At 55.1% G+C, this 21,873-nt stretch overlaps 1 protein-coding gene and 1 long non-coding RNA gene across 4 annotated transcripts in view; one reads left to right on the top strand and one right to left on the bottom strand.

Moving 5' to 3' along the window:
- The window catches only part of GRAMD1B (GRAM domain containing 1B), a 185,893-nt gene that overhangs the window by 149,003 nt on the left and 15,017 nt on the right, over positions 1–21,873 (top strand). For 2 of the 3 annotated variants that reach the window (XM_028501105.2, XM_055091452.1), the window contains exons 5-14: positions 7,550–7,634; positions 8,121–8,224; positions 8,969–9,064; positions 10,448–10,528; positions 13,951–14,066; positions 15,878–16,034; positions 17,114–17,303; positions 18,913–19,056; positions 20,041–20,159; positions 20,429–20,571. In XM_028501105.2, coding sequence (XP_028356906.1) covers positions 7,550–7,634; positions 8,121–8,224; positions 8,969–9,064; positions 10,448–10,528; positions 13,951–14,066; positions 15,878–16,034; positions 17,114–17,303; positions 18,913–19,056; positions 20,041–20,159; positions 20,429–20,571 — 1,235 coding nt within the window. Of the gene's footprint in view, positions 1–7,549; positions 7,635–8,120; positions 8,225–8,968; positions 9,065–10,447; positions 10,529–11,572; positions 12,331–13,950; positions 14,067–15,877; positions 16,035–17,113; positions 17,304–18,912; positions 19,057–20,040; positions 20,160–20,428; positions 20,572–21,873 lie in introns of those variants that run through there. The other variant, XM_055091453.1, reaches the window with a different exon arrangement.
- On the bottom strand, positions 1,350–4,921 carry LOC114487985 (uncharacterized). The gene is made up of 4 exons (XR_003683591.2): positions 4,513–4,921; positions 3,826–3,922; positions 3,127–3,330; positions 1,350–1,814 (listed from the first exon to the last, which is right to left on the bottom strand). It is a non-coding gene; the product is annotated as an uncharacterized lncRNA (long non-coding RNA).

Below are 21,873 nucleotides of genomic sequence, written 5' to 3'. Positions count from 1 at the left end.
TCAGCCACGCCAGACGTGGGGCCCAACACATCCACAGATGTGTTCCTGCTGCCCTCCTGTGTCCCCTGCTCCCCGATTCAGGGTTGCCAGGCAGACGTGGCCCCTTGTGTCTGCCACCCGGCCCCTGGGTGCTGCCTTCTTCCTGGTCCTGCCGGACTTCCACTGTGGACATCCTGACTTGCGGTCGGGACAGGGAGCAGAATGGACCAGCGTGGGGAAGGGAGGGAGAAACGGCAGGTGGACATGGGAGGAAGCGGCAGAAGCGAGCAGATGGAGGGGCGCTGAGAGCTGAAGGGACCTCCAGCCGGCCTGAGCTACAGATGTCAGGGGCTGCGTCTTGGTATTTTTTCTTTATGTGTTTTCACGTCCGGAGGGTAATCAGCTGCCATAGTGGGTAGAGCTCTAGAGAGGCCGGCTTCAAACAACACCGGGGACCCCCCTCTTCCAAGTAAAACCCTGCTCTCGTCCTGAGGCTGATGCCCCGGCTCTGGGCTAGTCCACCCCCGGGTGTCTGTGGAGGAAGCAAGATGCTGCGTGTTCACACAAGTGGCACCCCCATGAATGCCCGCTCTGATGGTACCGGTGCGCTTATCTGTGGGCACTGCCTGAGCGTGGCTGTGCTCCTAGGCTGGATGCTCTGGCTCCACTGGGAAGCCAGGTCCTGGGAGTTTCCCTGCCTGAGCTCAGAACCACCTGAGCCCTTGCACACGGGCGTGCGGTGCCACCATCCTCTGGGGCCTGCGCTCCTGCGGTATGCTGTGTGCAGAGACCCCATCAGGAAACTTCAGTTCATCGCCCCCACTCCCCAGCACCGCCCCCCCCAGTCCAGTCCTGGTTTCTCAGGAGGCCCTTGCCCTGCCCCTGTTGCTGTGACCTGGTTCTCTGTTTTCCCTTGATCTGCTCGGTGCTCCTACCTCACCACTGTGTTGGCCTAGGGGGTTGGACTTTGACCATCAGGAAGGCTACCCCGTGTCTCCTTCTCAGCTCTGCGACAGCCCTCTCTGATCCCTCTCCTGGCACCGGTGGTGGCTCTCCGGCTATTCTGCTGCCTGAGGCTCCATCGTTGGCCCTGGACATCCTTCAGATAAGCAAAGGCTCTGTCGTCCCCAGCCCTAGGGACAGTTAGAAATGCCTGGCCGGATTCAGGACAGGGAGGGTCAGCGCAGGCTTGCCGACTGTTGCGAGAACATCTCAGGCCCACTGGAGTAGCCTGGGTCTGATATGAGAGGAAGCCCCCCCCACAACCCCCACCCCCGTCCCTCCCCAACCTCCCCCTCCTCCTGCCTCTCTTGTGCATTTTACTTTTACCTATTTAGCCAGGGAGGAACTGTCACCGTGATGACAAACCATCTTGGCCTTTATAAAGCGTGGGTCCCACGGAGGGAGGTGGCTGGACCCCAGGGGCACGTGGAAGGACTGAGGCAAGAGCCTCTGGTCTCCAGCCAGGGATATTCAGGTCAAGAGTGGGGTCTGAAGGCCGGGCCGTCTGCCTGAGTCCCTGCCGGGCCTGATGACATCTACTGCCCCTGAACCCCCCTTTGACTACCCCAGTTTTATTAGTCAAGGCCCCCAGCTTGGGGGATACACAGGTGGAAGGATAAGCAGAAACAGGGAACCAAGGGGAGAGTTAGGCGCAGGAGGGGTGCAATCTGCCCCCCAAAGATGGCCCCACTGGACGCAGTGGGCTCTCGCATCTTGGATGAAGGCAAGTCACAGAAGTCTTTTCCCCAGTGCTCCAGGTGGACAAAGGTGCTTCCTCACCTGCCTCACCTGCCTCACCTCTTTCCTGGAGGGTCAGTCATCTCCGTGGCAACCTAGGGAAAGGAAGGTTTCTGAGGTCAGAGGATGGGAGCCCAGACCCTGGCGGCTGCCCTGAGACTTCAGGGCCCAAGTGGCCTGCTGGTCCCCATTGGGGATACTGGCTGTCCAGTGGGGAAGAGGATGGTGCCGGCCCTGCGGAATGACCAGGCAGGCCTGGCAGACATACTACTGAACAAGAGGACGAAGCTTTGTAGGAGTGAAATACGAATGATGGGGGACGATGAGGAAAGTGGGAGTGAGCGCTGAAAGGCATCGCTGAGGACACCTTGGCAGCCCGTTTCTTTTGTGTTTTTTTTTTGTTTTTTCGGGGACGGCCTCTGCTTCCTCTGCCTCCGTCCAGCTCCCCTCTGTTATTTACCCATGGACCGCCGTGCCCCCGTCAGCTATCTTAACTTTCTGCAGAGTGGCCCCGTCTCCAGGTGAGACCACTCCCAGGCCCGCTCCTCTCTGCCTTTCTCTGTTACGCTGTCACCCACCCAACCTCTCTCCTTCCTTTGCTGGGTCACCTCCCCCGTCTCCACTGCCCCTTATCCCACATCTGGCTCCTCCCTACCCAGATCTGGTTGAAAGTCCAGCGTCTCCTTTGAGGGTCTTAATTGGTTTCTTTCTAGGTGAGGCCGGTGTTCCACCAGGATCCATGTGTTTTTCTCCTGGACTCCTCCACCCTCTCCCTCACGCTGCCCCATCCAGGGAGGGGTACCACTTGGTCCCAGCTCCCAGTGTTTGCCATCGAGTTAATGTTTAGCCTGGGGCCCGTTCCCTCTCCCCAGGCTGGAAGTTGCCCGCTGCCCTGCCCGGCGGCAGTTGTGAGGGGGCGTAGGAGACAAAGGCTGAGAGCACGGAGATTCATCTCCCAGGGCTTATCTTTCTGGGTGTGTCCTGCCCCTGACTCACCGCATTGGACCCCAAACAGTCATCCCCTCATCTGGCCGCAGCCATACTTAGATGTTTCCAGGGAGTTTCTGTAAGGATTCAGCCCTCTTGGGTCGTGGCACTGCCTACCTAGATCGTGGGGTCTGGTGAGGCCCAGGAGAGAAGCATTCCGGTCACCCTGGAAAACTCAATTGCTGAGTTCTCCTACCCCACTCCTGACGATGGGGCCGATGCAGGGCAGAGAGAAGCTCGGATATATGGCTTGGAGAGTGTTGGCAGGGACTGGGTGCTGAGGAGCCATGCCTGTAGGAGTGGGGATGTGTGTGGATGTGTACACACAAGATGCTGTGTAAATAGGGACAGTGTAAGAGGTTTAAAAGGAATGCATTCATTTGGTAAATAGTTTCTGAGCGGCGGAGACTTGAAACCCACCATGCCAGGTGCTGGAGAAGGTAGCTGGAGGCGTTAGCTGCTTCCTGGAGAAGATGGTAGTCTGAGAGAGGAATCACCCTGCGTGATAGACGGGCGGAGGAGGTGGCTGCGTCCGGGGTGTGCACAGTGAGACGTGAACAGGAGTTCGGGGGAGGACTCAGGCTCTTCCTCCAACGCGACTTAACTGGGAGACCCCAGGTTCCTCTGAATCACAATTTTGGGGTTTGGGAGTCAGGAATCTATACTTTTAATACGATGGTTAGATCATTTTTAAGTACGGTACAGTTTGAGCGTTACTGCATCAGATATCGATAGCTGAGACTCCTGGGACAAAGGCAGCGTTCTCCCTCGTGTGCAGGCTGGAGACCCTCCTGGCAAGACGGGCAGAACTGGGGAGGGCGAGGGAGGTGCCCCGTTTGTCTCCAGAGTCTGACTTTTCCTGGGAATCCAATCTTCCTGGCCCCAGTGCTGTCTGACCTCTGCCCCCAGCTTCTCTTTCTGGAGCCCTTCTTGCCCTCATTGGCCTGGCTCTCTTTCCTCTCCAGAGGTCTCAGCTTCCTTGCAGCCTGTCTGTCTCCTTTGGCGCTGGCCCAGATTCTCTGCTCTTAGCATGGCTCCTTGGCCCTCAAGGTCTGAGAGGCTGCGTGGGTACCCACCCTCCCGGCATCCCTGGGAAGGAAAGCAATGCCTCCCACGCACCTGGGAGCTGTGGACCTCAGCTTCTCCCCACCGGCACATCTGAAACGGGATGAGTTAAACTTCCAAGTCTCCTGTTGCTGCTGCTGTTACGGGGGAGCTGGTGGATGGATGGGCCAGTGAGGGGAGAGTGTGTCTCCAAGAAGTCGCTGGCTGTTCAGGTCTCACATTTCAGATTTCATCACAACAGCAGTGCCCCTGGCACCTCCTCCCCTCCCTTCCCCGACACAGAGCCTTGGCCAGCTACTTTCCATTGCAGGAAACATCTGCTGGGGAGGCCAGGCTAGGCCGGGGGTTACTGGAGGACGTTGGCCGGTACCATCACCCAGATCCTGTAACTCGAAGCGTGTGTAGGGCTCCGGCCCTGCCCGCCCACCCGCCCTGCCTCCCCCCGCTCCCTCCTGCCACGGGCGATTCTAACAAAGAAGTTGTTTGCTGGTCAGCGGAGAGGAGCAGGAGCGCGTGGGGAGGAAAGGGGGTGGGGGGTGGGTGGGGAGCAGGCCCTGGTGCCCCAGCCAGCGGTGGCCACGCTGCCTGGGTGAGGACCGTGAGTCACAGCGACCAGCGCCCGCCCAGAGCAGTGACTGCACGTTGAACAGGCTGCCTTACGGGACAGGCCAGACGGAGCTGGGGAGTTGGGCGTCCGTCCTCCCTGGAGTTTCAGACCAGCCGTGAGCCACTGTACTTAACTGTGCGGGGCGGGCCTCTGGCGGCCCCGTGCACCTGCCCCGTCCTCCGCGTCCTGGCCGCAGCCGGCCCCTCGGAGCGGCTGTCCACGCTGACCCGGAGGAGGGGCCTCCTCACGTCCCCTCTGGGTCCCCCGCAGCCTGGAGACCTGCCACGCTGGGAGGCGAGTGCGATGAGGCAGAGCCCGGCCCCTGGAGACTCCGGCCAGCCCGCCCGAGAACCTTGCTGACCGCACCCTCCCACCTGTGAGGCTCTGCGCCGGGAACCGGGCTCTAGGGGCGCCAAGGGGGCCAGCGAGGGTCACACAGAGCCGCTGCCGAGGAGCCAGAGGCCGCCTCTCTGCGTCCAGCCCGGGCGAGACCGACTGGCTGCATCCTGTGGGGACGGTGGGGGGTCGGAGTTCGAGGACCGGGATGGAATCTCTGACGGAGTCGGGGGTCCTCTGGAGCCTCCTGCTGGAGCAGGACAGCCAGCCTCTGCAGCGGCGCCTGGAGAAACTGACGCACGGACCTGCCGGCGAGGAACTCTGCTGCCGGCCCGGGTCTGAGGAGATCCCAGCCGTGAGTGCGCACCCTCACTTCTCTGCGCCGTGTGACAGGCCTGCTGCGCCCTTGTCGTTCTCCGCCTGGCCCTGCTCCCTGAGAGGGCCCCGGGTTTGACAAGCCTTGGACCAGAAGTCTTTGGCCATTTAAAATGCAAATAGGTGAGCCGTGCCTCCCCTCCAGAGGAGACGGCTGTAAGAGCACAGGGGCGCCAGGGAGAGAGGGTCACGGTCTCCCGCGTCAAGAAGGTGGCGGGCCAACTCAGATCTCCGTACTTTAGACTCTAGGAGGCGAGCCTGCCTGCCTTCCACGCTGGCAGCCTGCTCGAATCGGGGCAGAGACTTGCGGGCCTGGGTTAAGGAGTTCCTACGCCCCGCCGAGGCAGCCCTCGCAGAGCTGGCTGACTTCTGAGGTCAGGGCTGGATGGGCCCTCCCCTCTCCATAGCCACGGCTTTGTTCCGAGGGGAGGAGAGGGCGGCTCCCTCCGTTTGCCTCTGCTTTGGAGATTAGGGCCAGACTCCCTGCGCCTGCATCTCTGTCCATGTCTTGAGTCCCCACTGGATGTGAGAGAAGCAGGGGTGACAGAGCGCCACGGAGGGAACATTTAGAAAGGGGGGGATTTCCAGGCTGCAGGCAATTGGATGCCTGATGTCCACTTTCAACTGAAGGGGGTCCGGGGCCCCCTGGTAGGCTGGTCCTCAGGCTGATATTGAAACTTTGTAAATTTAAAGACCGACTTGACTGGTAACAGTTTTTTAAAAAATTGTGGGGTTTCCCCGGCGGTCCAGTGGTTAGGGCTGTGCGCTTTCACTCTGCCAAGGCCTGGGTTCGATCCCTGGTCGGGGAACTAAGATCCCGTAAGCCGTACGGCGCGGCCAAAAAAAAAAAAAAGTATGGTAAAATACACGTAACATAAAATTTACCATCTTAGATATTTCTAAATATATATTTCAGTAATGTTAAGTATGTTCACGTTGTTGTACACCCAATTTCCACAGCTTGCAAAACTGAAACTGTACCCCCACCCCAAAAAAGCCCCAGTTGCAGGCATGGAAGGCTAGTGGGGGGCCCCCCGCATAAGTGAACACCTCATCCACAAGAGGGTGTGCTCGGCTGGAGCATCCCTGTTGTTTCCTTCTTGGCGCGAGGATCCTGAGGCAGTGCAGAGTGATGGCTCAGACCCGGAGCTGTGGACCACACGGCCCGCCCTCCTTCATATCCCACACTCGCATTTAGTAACCACGTGCCTTGGGCAAGTTGCTTAACCTCTCTGTGCCTCAGCTTCCTCGCATCTAAAACGGGATCATAAAAACGACCCTGTGGTCGGATGAGAGGATGTTGTGAAGGGCTTATGATAGTGTTTGATGCAGGGTCATATCTCACTCCACGTTAGCTCTGCAAGGTCGGTTAGACATAATTAGGAACTTCCTGACAGTCAGGTGCTCAGGCAAGGGTTTTCAGTGTGTGGACTCCGTTCTGTGAGGCCGGGGGACCACTGAGATTGGATACCTCAGTATCAGTTGGATGGGTCCGAGGAATGTGTCCCGTGTCCCCTGCATCGGCAGGCGGATTCTTAACCACTGCGCCACCAGGGAAGCCCGCAAGATATGCTTTTAAATTCCCTACTTGTGTGCTTTTTTTTTTTTAGTACTAGTTTTATGGGTTTTTTTGTTTTGTTTTGTTTTGTTTTGTTTTGTTTTTGCCGTACGCGGGCCTCTCACCGCTGTGGCCCCTCCCGTTGCGGAGCACAGGCTCCGGACGTGCAGCCTCAGCGGCCATGGCTCACGGGCCCAGCCGCTCCGCGGCACGTGGGATCCTCCCGGACCGGGGCACGAACCCGCGTCCCCTGCATCGGCAGGCGGACTCTCAACCACTGCGCCACCAGGGAAGCCCCTATGGGGTTTTTTTAGTCCACTCTTTGTAAAGGTGTAATTCCTCGCTCCACCCCCACCAGTTTTATTGAGCTATAATTGACATAACATTGTACTAGTCTTATGTTTGGTGATTTCTTTCTTCCATTCATGAAGTTCAGACACAGCCAAGTGCTTACTGTGTTACTCATGATGACAGCTTCTTCTGAGGGGTACACTGGGCACCGTCATATCCTGGGTCCTGCCGGGGGGTAGGGGTGGGGGGTACCCTTGGTCCCCTTGGGCCTGCTTCACTGTCACGGTGGTTGCTTCCTGCTGTCAGAGGCAGAACAGCAATAGCCCAGAGCTGTCCCTCCTTGCTTTGTCCACTTGGGATGTTGCATGGGCCCTGCTTAGTATGTTTGACATTTTCTCACTGATGGACACTGGGTATAAAGCCTTCTGCAGCATCAAGTTCTCTCCACCATGTTCTTCCGTACCAAGCCCCCTTTGCCTAACTCCTGGGCTCTCTGGCGCAACAGAGCCTCAGCTTTGCCTTGAAACACGCAAGCAGGTGCTCCTCCCGCACCTGCCTCCCCAACCCGCGAACCTGGGAACATCCTGCTAACCTTGGCCATTGTCACACAGGTGTTGAGCCCCACTTACAAGCAGAGAAACGAAGACTTCAGAAAGCTCTTTAAGCAACTTCCAGACACGGAGCGCCTCATCGTTGGTGAGCTGGGTGACCTGCGTGTGGGGGCAGGAAGGCAATCAGGCTGCTTCTGAGTACAGGTTCCCCAAGTAAGGGCATATGTCTGGGAATAGGGAGCGAGGATGTCCAGAGAGCTGGCCCCAGCGGTGGGGACTCAGGGCTGAGCCCCACTTGCGTGATGGCCTCCAGAGAGCCCGGCCTGGGAGGCGTCACCGCCACTCTTGTCCCTGCAGATGGCCTGGCGGAGGAGGGGCTGGGGAAGTTGTGGAGGGGGAGGGACGTCGGTTGAATCGTATCGGCCTTTCGTCCTCTAACGTAGTTCGCGTCTTTCCCGTGCCCGATCAGGAGATGCTAGGGACTCCCTTGGCCGCTAGACTAGTGTTTCACACACCTAGCCCACGGTGGGCAGTTGGGCTTCCCGGGGCTCTCGGGGGATGGCTTGCCTGATTGTACTGGTTTGCCGACAACGCTCCCTGTCCCTGAGCTCCGTCCCCCATTCTACCACAGATTACTCCTGTGCACTCCAAAGAGACATTCTTCTTCAGGGCCGACTCTACCTCTCTGAAAACTGGATCTGCTTCTACAGCAACATCTTCCGCTGGGAAACTCTGGTAAAGCCCTGGGGCTGTCCCCCTGGGGCTGTCCCCCTGGGCTGCGGCTGAGGAAGCTGCCCTCACTTTTGTCCTTTGGTTGACTTCATACTCTGCCCAAGCCTTTGCATAATTCACAAAAGCACGTGCCTAAATCTTGAAGGATAGATCTCTCTACCATGCCTTCCCCTCCCTCCTCCTCGGGTGAGCATTTGATTTGGGGGAAGTGCAGGTAAATATTTGGCAGGAGTCACCACGGAGGCAGAAGAGTAGGGTAAAACGGGCGCTGGCCTTGGGACTCAAGAGAACGGGCTTGTACTTTCTGGGTTCCGCAGCCAATTAGCTGTGTGATTTTAGGCTAGTCCTTTATTCTTTATTTGCCTTGTTTCCTAATCTTATAAAATAAAGTGAGAAAAGACAGACTAGATGACTCTAAGGTCCCATCCAGTGCCAGTGTTCTGTGTTTCTGTAAGTGGCAAATCGTGATGGGACCTCTGCACATTTATCAGGTTGTGTAGAAATGAGAAAGCAAAGCTCCTTGGACCAAGAATCCAGAGAACCTTGGGCGAGGCTCGCTGTGTGGCCTCTGAAATAAGGGGCCAAACCAGGTGATCTCTAAGGAGGTCCCTTCCAGGTTTAGAAGTATGCAGCCTGTGATCTGATTTCCTCTGTCTGAACTGGTGCCGTGTGAACTCTCTTTGCCTGACTCTATTAATACGCCTCTTCTTGCTTGTTATCCATTCTCTGTTTCTGTGCGGATGCCAGCTGACCGTTCGTTTGAAAGACATCTGCTCCATGACTAAAGAAAAAACAGCCCGCCTCATTCCCAATGCCATCCAAGTTTGCACTGACTCGGAAAAGGTAAGTAGAGCCTGATCTTGGACTTTCTATTCCCCCCAACCCCAGTCCCCCTACTCCTGGATTTCTACCCTTCAGTTGCACTAATATGGAGGCCAGTAGGATTGGGGTGAGAGGTGGTAAGGTGATGCAGATTACGGGAGCCACCTCCGTGGTGGGCAGGGTGCTTGGGGTCTGAGCAGGGGGCGAGGTGGAGTGGCAGAACATTGGACTTGGAGCCAGAACACCTGAATTAGAGTCCCGTGGCTGTAGGTACATTATGAAACCTCTCTGAGCCCCAGTTTGTAAATGTAAAACGGAGCCAGGAACGCCTATTTAACAGTCTGAAATGACCTCACACACTTGAAAACACTAAATTGCAAAGTGCTATACAAATGCAAGCTGTATCATCACATATCAGGACAGCTCATCAAGAGGGATGAGGAGTCTGATAGGAAACAGACTGTCCATATCGTCAGCCTGGGGAAAATGTGGTAGGTAAAATTTAGAGCGGAGAAAACACTGTGATCTTTGACCTTTAACCAGAGCCTGAAGACTGATAGCTTCAGGGCTAGGGGTGGGCTGAACACAGGCCTACAGTGCCCTGGAGCTCAGGCACTTCAGAGGCAAGAACCCTGAGACTTAGGGGTCGAATAGTCTTTGCTTTGAATCCTGTTTCTGGCACGAAGCAGCTTTGTGATTACAGAGGTCACCTCACCTCATCAGCCGGTTTCTCTTTGTTAAGTATTAGCAGTTATGTTTATTTTCCAAAGCTTCTGTGTGGTTTAAATGAAGGAGCATTTGTGAAGCACCTGGAACGTGTTCGGTAAAATCTGGTTTTCTGTCGCTTTCTTCCTACACATTATAAAAGGTCCCCACGAATGTGTAAGCTCCATAAGAGCTTTCTGTTTTGTTTGTTACTGTGCCCAAAACATGTAGAAGAGTGTGTGCACATGTGTTAGTGTGTGTACATGTAGAAGAGTGCACACACTAATATTCAAGTATTTGCTGAATTGATGAATCAAAGGGTGAGTGGGTTAGTGGGTTTGCCTTCTCCTTCCCTTGGGCTGGTTCCCAGCTCACCACTCACCCAGTCTGTGTACGTAGGCGCAGGAAGTTTTTTTTGGAGGTGAAAACTTCAAACCAGAAAGAGAACCACTGACGAAAGTGTGGGTGAACATTGAAGGACATGGAGACAGTGCGGACTCAGAGGTCCCAGGTCCCTGGTCCCTGGTGTGCTGACCCCGTTCACTACAGAGCCCCTGTGCTGTGATCACGGGTGACTGAGGGTCCGCAGTATTTGAGGATGGACTCAGGAGCCTTTCTTAAAGGAAGGAGCACCGTGTCTCCATTCACTATGTTGTAAGTCTTAACAGACATTTCTTGCCATTTTCTCTTTCAATCCAGCACTTTTTCACTTCATTTGGGGCCCGGGATAGGACGTATATGATGATGTTCCGGCTCTGGCAGAATGCTCTTCTGGAAAAGGTGAGTCCTGCCCAGCTCCTTCAGCCTCAGGATGCACACCCACCTAGAATGGTCTTTCCCCTTGGGTGGAGGTCCATTGGCGTGATTGCTCTTACTGTGACGTTGGCCTGCTCCAAAGAAGCCCATGCCTCTCCTGGTTCTGGAAGTCCTCCAGGCTCGCGGTAACATATCCTCCACTGCTGGTGACCCGGTGCTGAGAGTAGCACATCCTCTTATGCGAACAGCTTCATTGCTGCCTGGAGCAAGACCCTGTTGACAGGGCACAGGGCAGTGCATTCCCGCTGTTTTAAAACGCACCGGGGTTGGTTTCAATCAGGTGCGGTAAGACGCCCAGACACAGAAATGACCATCATGAAGGAAGAGGTTTTTATACTCACAGATCCCTAGAAGCAGAGGCCCGGCGTGCCAGGCAGGGCCACACGGGGAAGCTCGAGGGCAGTCAGGAGGCAGAGAGAGCGAGGGGGCAGCAGGGGCAGGAGCCTTCACTGCAGGTTTTCATGGGAAAGGATGAGTGAGGCAGGGTGAGCTGGCCAAGCAGCCCACTGGACCGGCTAGTTTGAATGTTTCACTGGGCTTCCGGGTAGAGAGACCGTCTCCACAGAGAGACTGTCCCGGGGTAATTAGCGCGAGAGAGTATTGGCCTGGCATGTAAGAGCTAGAAAAACAAGGTTGTTCGGTGTGTGGGCATTGGCTTGGCCGGTTTACATAGGGAAGGTGGTCTCCCTGGCAGGGTGACTTCTATCTCTAGGAATTAGCTAACCCTGCAAGGGGCAGGCCTTCCCCAGTCAGCAAGGCCTCAGATGCTAGAGCATCAAAAATACGGAAAATAGGACTGGGAGTTTGGGATTAACAGATGCAAAGTCTTGTATATAGCATGGATAAACAACAAGGTCCTACTGTAGAGCACAGGGAGCTATATTCAATATCCTGTGATAAACCATCATGGAAAAGAATATGAAAAAAAGCATATATATGTATATATGTATATAACTGAATCTATATACGTATGTATACGTGTAACTGAATCACTTTGCTGTACAGCAGAAGTTAACACAACATTGTGAGCCAACTATACTTCAATAAAATAAATTTTAAAGAAATACAGAAAATAGGAAGATAGAGTTAACACAGCCACCGGTTGATCACCTGGATGAAGGGGACACTGTGGGAGATGCCGATGGAGACGTGGCTGTGCAGCCTGTGCACGCAGATGCCGGGGGTGTTGAGAAACAGCCTCCCAGCCAGGGAAGGAGACCTGGGGGAACAATTATGTAATATAATTATATAATATTGTAATTACAATTATATATATGACTTGTATGTATTTAAATTTATGTGTGTATCTACCTTGACTCTAGCCCAAACTTATTCCTGTCTAAAGAAAATTAAATAGATTTGTTATTTAGAGTTTCTTCTAACCTGAAAGTCTGTAGCCTTCATATAAATCCTGGTAACTTATTTTGAGTTGATCGTCTACCTTTATTAGCCATGGATAATGGTAAAATGAGAAATGCGTTTGAGTCTCCATTGGCAGGTCTGAATTTCCAGCTCACAACCACTGTCATTTCTAACTAAGACAGAGGGTCATCCATAAGGTTCGCAAAAACTCTCACAAAATCACATCAGAATTCTGCCTGATGAGCAGGGTCTGCTTTCTGTGCTTGTCTTGGCTGTGGTCAGACAAGCTGAGCCTGGTGGGGCCGGTCAGGGAAAGCTGCGTGGAGCCAGGTGAATTGTGGAGAAGGGGAGGGCGTGGATTGGCAGAGACGCAGATGTGTCCCGGGCAGGGTGGATGGTGTATGTACAGGCCGCTGGGAGGAGGGAGGAGGTCCAGGTACAGAAGCAGGTGCCTCCCTCTGGCACTGGGGTGTGTGGGGGGGTGGGGAGGCCAGCACAGAGAGCTGCCACCCCAGACCCTTCTGGCTCACAGAGAGCCCCGACTATGCCATTCCAGGCAGTTCTCCTTAGCCGGGAACCCCGGAGACCTGGCTCATGGCATCCTGCCAGCTGCGTGCTTCTTAAACCATACCTCGAAAGGATGGGGTCAGAGAAAGCTCAAACTCCTTATCAAATCCGTTGGTGGGAACATTCTTTAAGTTTGATTTTCTTTTTTGAATATAAATTTATTTATTTATTTAGTTTTGGCTGCATTGGGTCTTCGTTGCTGCGCACGTGTTTTCTCTAGTTGTGGCGAGCGGGGGCTACTCTTCATTGCGGTGCGAGGGCTTCTCACTGTGGCGGCTTCTCTTTGTTGCGGAGCACAGGCTCTAGGCAGGCGGGCTTCAGTAGTTGTGGCACATGGGCTCAGTAGTTGTGGCACGCCGGCTCAGTAGTTGTGGCTCACAGGCTCTAGAGCACAGGCTCACTAGTTGGGGCGCACGGGCTTAGTTGCTCCGCAGCATGTGGGATCTTCCCGGACCAGGGCTCGAACCCGTGTCCCCTGCATTGGCAGGCGGATTCTTCACGACTGCACCACCGGGAAGTCCCTGCTTCTGTTTTTCTTAATGCTTCTCTTTTTCACATACTTATCCCTCCCACCTTCTCTCCCTCCTCCCAACCTAGGACTCATCCATGGTCTCCACCTTTGACCTTCATTCTTTGACATTCTGTTGCCTCTTTTCCAAAACTCTGAACCTCAATGAGAGCTAACTTTTCTTAGGACAGTGCTTTTGAGGAGGACATGTAGACACCCAGTGAAATGAGAAAAACTGTTTATGGAACTAATACACAGAACTGTAGGCAGACTGATTGTAATTAAGAATAAAGAAGGAAGTATTCAAATAGTGAAGAGAGGGCTGGATGCAGTGACCTTTGAGGCCCCTGAAACTATGAGAATGCAGACTTCTTTCCAAGCACAGGAACTGCCCAACTGTGGAATGGGCCACCTTTGAGGTCACACCTCATTCTTGGACCTGATCCATCTTGGATCAGGTCCATGAGGACCTGTGTAACCACTGTTAGTGTAAGGAGGTTTCTGCAGCGTGGGCGAGACTGGCCCAGGGGCCTTTGGTGCTCATTCTGAGTCCAGGTCAGAAGCTCTGTGATCACTTTGGCCCCAGAGGAGTTTTGGTTTGTGCCGCTGAATGCCGGACCTCACCCGCAGGAGCCAGAGGCGGGTGGTTGCCATCCTTAAGGGCCTGTGGGTCCCACCGTGCAAACCTGAGTTGAGGGAACAGGCCAAGCTCCTGGCTTTGCTAAAAGCCATATTCTTAGGGGGAAGATGGGCATCTTGCTGAGATCAGAGAGGAGGGGAGAGCAGGGGGTGGGGTTGTTGCGGAGGCGCTGCCCTCTACTTAGTCCAGCCCAGGCGGGTGGAGTTTGGCTTCTCCTACCCTTGAGGGAGTCCAGCTCAACTCAGTGCGTCTGTGGAGAGTGGGGTCCTGAGGAAGGGAGGGTCAGAGCCTGTCTGCTGTCCCCTGCAGCCCCTGTGCCCCAAGGAGCTCTGGCACTTCGTTCACCAGTGCTACGGGAATGAGCTGGGCCTGACCAGCGATGACGAGGACTACGTGCCCCCTGATGACGACTTCAACACGATGGGGTGAGCGAGGCAGAGGGCAGGCTGCCCGGGAAGCCTTTCCAGAGGGGTGAGGGCGGCTGGGGAGTGGCGTCTACGTAAGGCCCTGGCGTAGTGAGGGAGGCCCCGGGCGGCCCCTCCCAGGAGGAGGGAGCGGAAGCGGCAGCTGGGCCAGCGAGCAAAGGGCAGGTGGGAAGCGGGGAGGTCCGGGAGGGTCGGGCTGGACTCTGCGGGCCGCTGGGTCAGCGTGATGGTTGGCTTTTCCTCAGAGGGCGGTGAGAAGCCAGGGAAGGCTTTGAATAGATAATTGATGAGCTCTGACATAACATTTTAACATCACTCTGGCTCCTGGGTCGAAGATAGAGTGAAGGGGAGCCAGGGCAGACTGGCTAAGAGGCTGCTGAATAATTTAGATCATTTAGATGAGAGGTGATGGTGGTTTGGACCAGGAAGGTAGCAGTAGAAACAGCAGTAAGTGGTTAGTTTCTGAATATATTTGGAAGATAGAACCAGACATATTTTGAAGGATTTGCTGACGGGTCAGAAAGGATCCAAAGGTGGCTTTAAGGATTTATCAGCAGGAAGGATAGAGTTGTTCTGAACTGAGATGGACAATACTATAAGCAGAGCAGATGTGGGGGAAGATGAGGAGCTTGATTTTAGGCAAGTTGAGTTTGAGGCGACTGTTAGCCACGTGGAGATGTCACGTAAGCATTTGTGTGTCTTGAGTGTGGAGTTCACCGGGAGGCCTGGGCTAGGGACATAACCTTGGGGGTTGCTAGTGGCTGAGACCACCAGGTGACTGAATTCACATGAGAAGAAGCTCAGGGACTGGGCCTGGGAATACTCAACAAGAGAAAGAGGCAGCAAAAGAAATCACAAAAGAACATTCAGTGAGGTAGGAGGAACGCTAGGAGAGTTTTCCTATCCTGGAAGCCAAGGGAAGGGTGTGGTGAGGAGAAGGGGCTATCGCTGTACCACATGCTGTTGACAGGCTAAGACAGATGGGACTGCAGAGTGATACAATATGCTTGAGGTTGGAAGGTAGAGGCTTGGTGGTCATGTGAGAGGCAAGAGGAATAGACAGCAAGGCGTTAAACGTGTGGTGCGTAGCCCAGGGCTCAGGTACCACTTCTGACACTTAGTAGTAGTTATCACTTAGCCTCTGTGAATATCTACTTGATTATCTCTAAAACGCATGGAATGATTTACTCAGAGTTGTTATGCATCCAGATGAGGTAACATGTAAAGTATAAGTTAGATGCTGATGACGACGGTGATGGTGATTTCTCCCTTGGGGGAGGCTCCGATGTCATCCCTGAAGTGTCCGCAGAAGGGCACCTGCCTTTATCTCAAGGAGGGTTTTTCCTCAGGTGTGCAATGCAGAGAAGTTTGCTAGTTATGATCCAGAATCTGGGCAGTACCCCCGAAGGGCACTCCTGTCCAGAGTCCTGTCCTGGTCACGGTGGGAAATCAGATGTATGCTCAGAGCCCGGATGTTTGATTCACATGGTCAGGTTGGGGTGGGACGGGAAGCCAATGGAAAAAGAAAGTTTAAGACAAACAGTTTTCGTATTTAGGTAGGGATAAGTCTAAGGAGGGTGCCTAGAAAAGGTGAGTTTGGGGACAGAATTTTACCACGGGGAGGGGGTGTCAGGTGGGAAGGAGGTTTTAGGAGAGCAGTTCGGGGGCAGCGAGAGGTTTGCGGAAGGTCATGCACAAAGCAAAGAAGCAGGAAAGCCCATAGTTTTGGATGGATCGATGGGTGTGAGTTTCTTGTGAGTCTGCCGTCTTGGCCACTGAGGCTAACGTGGGTTCACGTTGTCTCTTTTCAGCTACTGTGAGGAGATCCCTGTAGAGGAGAATGAAGTGAATGACAGCTCATCCAAAAGCAGCATAGAGACCAAGCCGGATGCCAGTCCACAGCTGCCCAAGAAGTCCATCACGAACAGCACGCTGACGTCCACGGGGAGCAGCGAAGCGCCCGTCTCGGTACGGGCAGGGAGCCCTTGGCTTCCACCCAGTCCAGGGGCAGTGTTTCCCAGCCTTGATAACTCCACGGGACCCCAGCCTGGGGAGCAGGTAGAGGGGAGGTTGGTTACACCATGGCCGCTTTATGCAGGGAGGCATCCTGGGGCAGAGGGCTCTCTCCATTCAGATGAGCGTAGAATCCAGAACTGGGTTCTTGGTGCTTCGGGTACCAGATTTTGTTTGGCTTCGGAGCAGATGAGAACCATTTCAAGTCCACTGTGTGAGCTTTGCCCTTGGTGGGCTGCTGTGATCAGCCCACTGGTGGAGAACTATTCCAGGTCTTTTTTTTTTTTCACTGCCTCGATCTAAAGTCAAAGTTGTACATGAAGAGAGGACTGCAGAACTGCTATCTGTTCGTTCATTCCGTAAATCGTGATGGAGCTCCTAGCGTCGACACTCCAGTTTATTTTCCTGCTGTGCTAGACATTGCAGAAGAGACAGAAATGTGTAAGAAGGACTCTGTCCTCTGAGACTTGGTTATAGAGGGGATAGAAGCTTGGTGAGGGAAGTGTCTGGGTGTGAGCTGGCAGGTAGAAGAAAGGGTTCCCAGAAAAGGGAGCCTTGTATCCCAGTGGCTTGGGGGTCAGACCACTTGGCCTTAGAATGAAAGCATCATCCATTTGATGCCTAGTCTCCATTTTCTGTCTCTGAGGTTGACTTTAAAATGTAAAGAGTTGTACCCATTCCCTCCCAGGGCTAATGGGAGAATGAATCGAAAACTGCTTAGGAAGTCTTTTGAGCCTCTCAGAAAACAGGGCACTAGTTGGAGGCAGGCCCACGTTGTTACAGGACGGTGGAGGCCTGGCCCCAGGAGAGGAGCTGGACTATGGAGCTGGCTCTGCCCACGTGTGGGGCTTGGTGTCAGGAGAAGGGCAGGGCCCTGTGCTGTGTCCTGTCCTCCCCGGCAGAGCTGGGCAGACCCCTGACCCCCACAGCCCAGCCCCTGAGCAGCTGCGCTCTGAACGTGCGGGCTCCCGCGGCCAGCTCTCTGACTTCCTCTTGGAGAGCAGACCAGGCTGACCGCTCTGTCCCCACCCCAGTTTGACGGCCTGCCGCTGGAGGAGGAGGTGCTGGAGGGCGACGGGTCCCTGGAGAAGGAGCTCGCCATCGACAGCATCATCGGGGAGAAGATTGAGATCATCGCGCCCGTGAACTCCCCTTCGCTAGACTTCAACGACAACGAGGACATCCCCACCGAGCTCAGTGACTCTTCCGACACCCACGATGAAGGTGGGCGTCCGACAGTGGGGGCAGAATGGCACTTCCTGTCTCCAAACATTTTGAAGGCTTAACGGATGTTCCCATGTGGAGACTGGAGTCAGTCTGGGTTCCTGGCGGAAGGGTGGGTGGGTAAAACAGCTCTTTTAAAAAAGGTGCGCTTGTTATTAGCAAACATCCCTTTTTTCAGGCACTCACCGTAGTATCCTTGTCGTTTCATATTTGTCTTTTTCTTTTTATTTTTTTTTTCCAGTTTTTTTTTTAAACATCTTTCTTGGAGTATGATTGCTTTAGAGTGTCACTCCATGTGCCCCCTGTTGGCACCGGCGTGCCCTGCAGCTCTGCCCCTCACAGTGTTTGCGCATATACGCCACAAGCAAAGTGCCGGTCAGCTGGCCCTGGAAACACATTTTAATAGACACTTGCTTTGGTGGCTCCAGCATGGGGATCTCGGACCTAGACCGTCGCCTGGGCAGACAGACTGAGGAGACTGCCCTTCTCTCTCATACTTCTAAGTGGGTAGCTTCTTACTTCCCTCCTGCGTAGGGCTGGCGTCTAGCCCTCCCTCGGGAACACGCTGCCTCTGACATTCCAGGGCGAGGGGCCAGATCCTCAGGGTTCACGAGTATGGCTGAGGGCTCACCTCCTTTGAGTTGGTGGTGGGTTCTGACTTGCGAGGCTGTGCAGACAGTGCTCACTTACCCATCTGTGGACGGCCTCCTGTGAGTCACCCGTAGGGGTTTTCTCACTGCCATCTAGGGTGCAGGGCCAGTGCAAAGGACTGCGCCGGTGGGCACTGCCTAAGAACCGGGGTGCCGTCATGTAAACTGAGAGTTGAGTGTCCCCCGAGCTGTGCTCCGCAGTCCTGATCCTGCACAGTCCTGGGCGCAGACCCTCCAGGGTGCTCGTGAATTCCTCTCTGGCCTCCTCAGGGCCACAGGGATGCCAGAAATGGCAGCGTTCTTCTTGAGATCAGATAACAGCCCCTGCAGGTGCAGTAATTAGGGCCTGTGGGGTGCCGAGGGCTCAAGAGGAATGCTGGGGTTTGAGCAACTCACCTGTACTCAGAAACTCTCTCCTGTAGAAAATGAAATTTTTTGAAGGGGGTATAGGCTGCCTCACGGAAGGAGAGCAGACCTTGCGCGGAGATCACGGCCCTGCAGACCAGACCAGCCTCAGAAGCTTTTGTAAAAACAGATTCATCAGCGTCCCTGGACACACCAGTGCCATGGGTTGCGATGGCATTTGCTGTCAATTGTGGTTTAACTTACAGACTCTTGATAACTGAGCCTCTGGGTTCTGGCAAGCCCAGGAAGTAGTCATTTATTTAAACTTTGGTCTAAGATCACTTTAATTAGGAAGGCTTGAGAGTGTAAAGGCAAATGGCACACTCCCAAACTCTTTGTAAAGCTAGAGTCCGTAGCGTGCATGCCCGCTGAGGAAGGAGGCCGACCGATGCAAAGCCACGAACGGCGGAGGCCAGGGCCCCGCTGCCCCACTCCGCGGCCTCCTTTGAGCCTTGGTGGCCGTTCCCACATTAGCCACGGAGACATAAGCGCTCTGGGGGGTGTCCCAGGGGTGTCCCTCACCTTCCCTGTCTCCCTCCTCATCCTCTCTGCAGGGGAGGTCCAGGCCTTCTACGAGGACCTGAGCGGCCGGCAGTACGTGAATGAAGTCTTCAACTTCAGCGTGGACAAGCTGTACGACCTCCTGTTCACCGACTCGCCCTTCCAGCGGGGCTTCATGGAGCAGCGACGCTTCTCAGGTCCGTCCCTCCCGGGGCTGGTGCCTCCCACCCCTTCCCTCTCTGTCCACTCTCCTTTCCTCTCCTCCCAAGCGCCCTCCTTTTCCAGGCCGCCTGATGGCCCGGGGCGCCCCTTCTCTGGCCTCAGGCGGTGCCGGAGCTCCTCGGGGCCCTGCCGGCTACTCCTCCCCACGCCACCGCGGCTGTACGCTCGCCCGCGGTGCCCAGGCCCTCGGTGCCGGGCCCCAAAGGCTCGGCGGCGAACAGGATCCGCCAGGGCTCACCGTCTAGTAGAGAGTAGCAGCCGCCACGTCCTGTCGGCACCTGCTGTCCACCAGGCACATTACACTGTCTCATTCAGTCCTCCAGTCTGCCCTGTGTGCTAGGATTGTGATCCCCACGGTACCAGCGAGGATGCTGAAACTCAGACCATTATTAGACGCCCAAGGTCATGCAGCTAATAGGAAGGGGCCCGGCTGGGATTCAGACCTCAAGCTCTCAGAGTTGATGCTTTGCACCTGTGTGCTCCTTGCCCCTGCTCGGCCGCACCGCAGGGACCGGCAGGGCTGCTCAGGGTCCGAGTCTGTGGAAGAGCCCTTGGGCATCGGTGAAGCCCTCTGCCAGGAGGAGGGGCGAGCCGAGGGCACGGGGAGGTCGTGCCTCGGAGCAGAGGACTTGGTCCCAAGGATCCCAGGCCCTCATCACAGTAACTCCAGTGTTGCCAGCTCCCCCGTAGGTGGCCCCAGGACCTCCTGCCCGAGCCCCAGAACAATCAGCATTCTGGAGCCCTGTGTAGGATTTCGGCCGTGCTACAATGAGCTTCTTTCTGCTTTGACGCCCCCTCCTCTCACCCTCCTCCCCCGGCCCTCAGGCTCCCGTTGGCTTCCTTTTGGGGGCCAGTTGGCAGTCAGTACAGTCAAGAGAAGGTCACTGGAGGGGACGTTCAGATGTGGGGATGGCACGCCTCTCTCTCTCCCTCATCCCACGGCTCCTCTCTCCCCTCAGATATCATCTTCCATCCGTGGAAGAAGGAAGACAATGGAAACCAGAGCCGAGTGATTCTTTACACCATCACACTTACAAACCCTCTGGCTCCCAAAACTGCCACTGTCAGGGAGACGCAGGTGAGCCCCGGGCAGAGGCCAGTAAGAGCGGGCTGGAAAAGCCTCTGTTCTGTCGTGGAGGATTCAGGAGAGACGTCAGGAAGGAGTGTCTGGGTGACAGTGTTGTTTAGCCCTGAAACGGCGGCATCTGACATGCTTAGATGCTGCCAGTTCCCGTGGTTCTGGGTCCCCGTTCAGAAGTTGGGGGTGGGCTGGGGAGATTGGGAAGGAGGTGCTTTTCCCGTCTTGCTTCTCATCAGCCTCGTCCCATGACCCTTTCCTCCCCACAGACCATGTACAAGGCGAGCCAGGAGAGCGAGTGCTATGTGGTCGACGCCGAGGTCCTCACGCACGACGTGCCCTATCATGACTACTTCTACACCATCAACCGCTACACTCTCACCCGCGTGGCCCGGAACAAGAGTCGACTCAGGTGCTGTCTCTACGGCCGAGCGGGTGCGGAGCAAGTTCCTTGTGCACCTCGGGGAGCTTGCAGCAGAAAGCGTGGATGTGCTCCTGGGGAGGAGGGGGAGGCTGGGTGTACCAGCTGCTGCCTCAGGCTTTATTCTGTCTTCTCTCCGGAGCCTCCGAGACCCCACCCCTGCCCGTCCTGACGGTTCATGCTTCTCTCCACCACGTGTTCCCTTTACCCCTCTGTGTGTCTCTTTAGTAAAACTTGCACAACCACTGCTTTTTAGTGGTTGTCTGCAGTTTATAAAATACTGTGCAGGTACTTCACCTCCAAGAACTGGATTCTTTAGAGTAACCCAAGGAGGTGGGTTTATCCTCACTTTTCAGATAAGAAAGCTGAGGGTCATACAAGTGAAGTAACTTTTCCAAGAGTCAAAAGTGCTGAAACCCAGGTCTTAGAAAAGCAAATCTCTGCCCTTCCCACCCTGCTGGGTGCTGGGCGTAGTGCGAGTTCCCGCGCACGTGTCTCCCTGATGGTGGCAGCTCCGGCCATCCTGGCCAGCAGGAGTCCCAGTCCACACACCACTGTATTCCCCGCACCCGGCACAGGGCCTGCACACAGCAGAGTCAGAAAAGGTTGATTGAATGATTAGTTAGATGCCGTTTGTGGGTCGAGTCCTGTCCTGGGCACTGTGACGTGCCTTCAAGGAAGGAAGAAATTTAGACCCTAACATTCTACGAAGCTTGTAGTCTGACTGAAAAGCCAAGACACACACCCATTAGAAAATAACCGATCGTGTACCTGGACCTTAGACCCCGTTCTTCTGGTTATACGGAGCAGAAATTCACTCACGTTCAAATAAAATAGGAGTTTGGTGAAAGGCTGCGAGAGGTCTCTGGGGAATCGGGAAGATCTGAATACCCACATCTTGACAAGGGACGAAGCTTTCTCATCTTTGAAACATTTTTTTTTGGTTTCGTGCTTCTCTCTGAGCAACTCCTCGTCCCTCCCCCGCCCCCTCCCTTCTCTCTTCTCCCCGCTGCCCCCCTGTCCCTCCCCTGCAGCATCTGTGTTCCTTGCTCCCAGCTTCCTTGGAGGGTCTTCCAATTGGATGTCCTTTCTGTCCAGCTCACGCAGAGGTAGTTGGTTGACCCCAGACAGACCTTTACAGAGAGGTGCCCACCTTCAATCCAGGGAAGAGTTGCTGGGTGGGGGCGACGTGGCCGTGGACACACACCCGTCGGGCCGGGGCTGGGGGCGAGGTCCCTTCTTCCTGCCGAGGGCAGAGCAGGGCGCCTTGAACGTGGGGAGCGTAAGCGGGGA

Source organism: Physeter macrocephalus, chromosome 16 (assembly GCF_002837175.3).
Source record: "Physeter macrocephalus isolate SW-GA chromosome 16, ASM283717v5, whole genome shotgun sequence".
NCBI classification, from domain to species: Eukaryota; Metazoa; Chordata; class Mammalia; order Artiodactyla; family Physeteridae; genus Physeter; species Physeter macrocephalus.
Note: the sequence above shows the minus strand (reverse complement) of the source record. Positions and strands in the feature narration are given on the sequence as shown.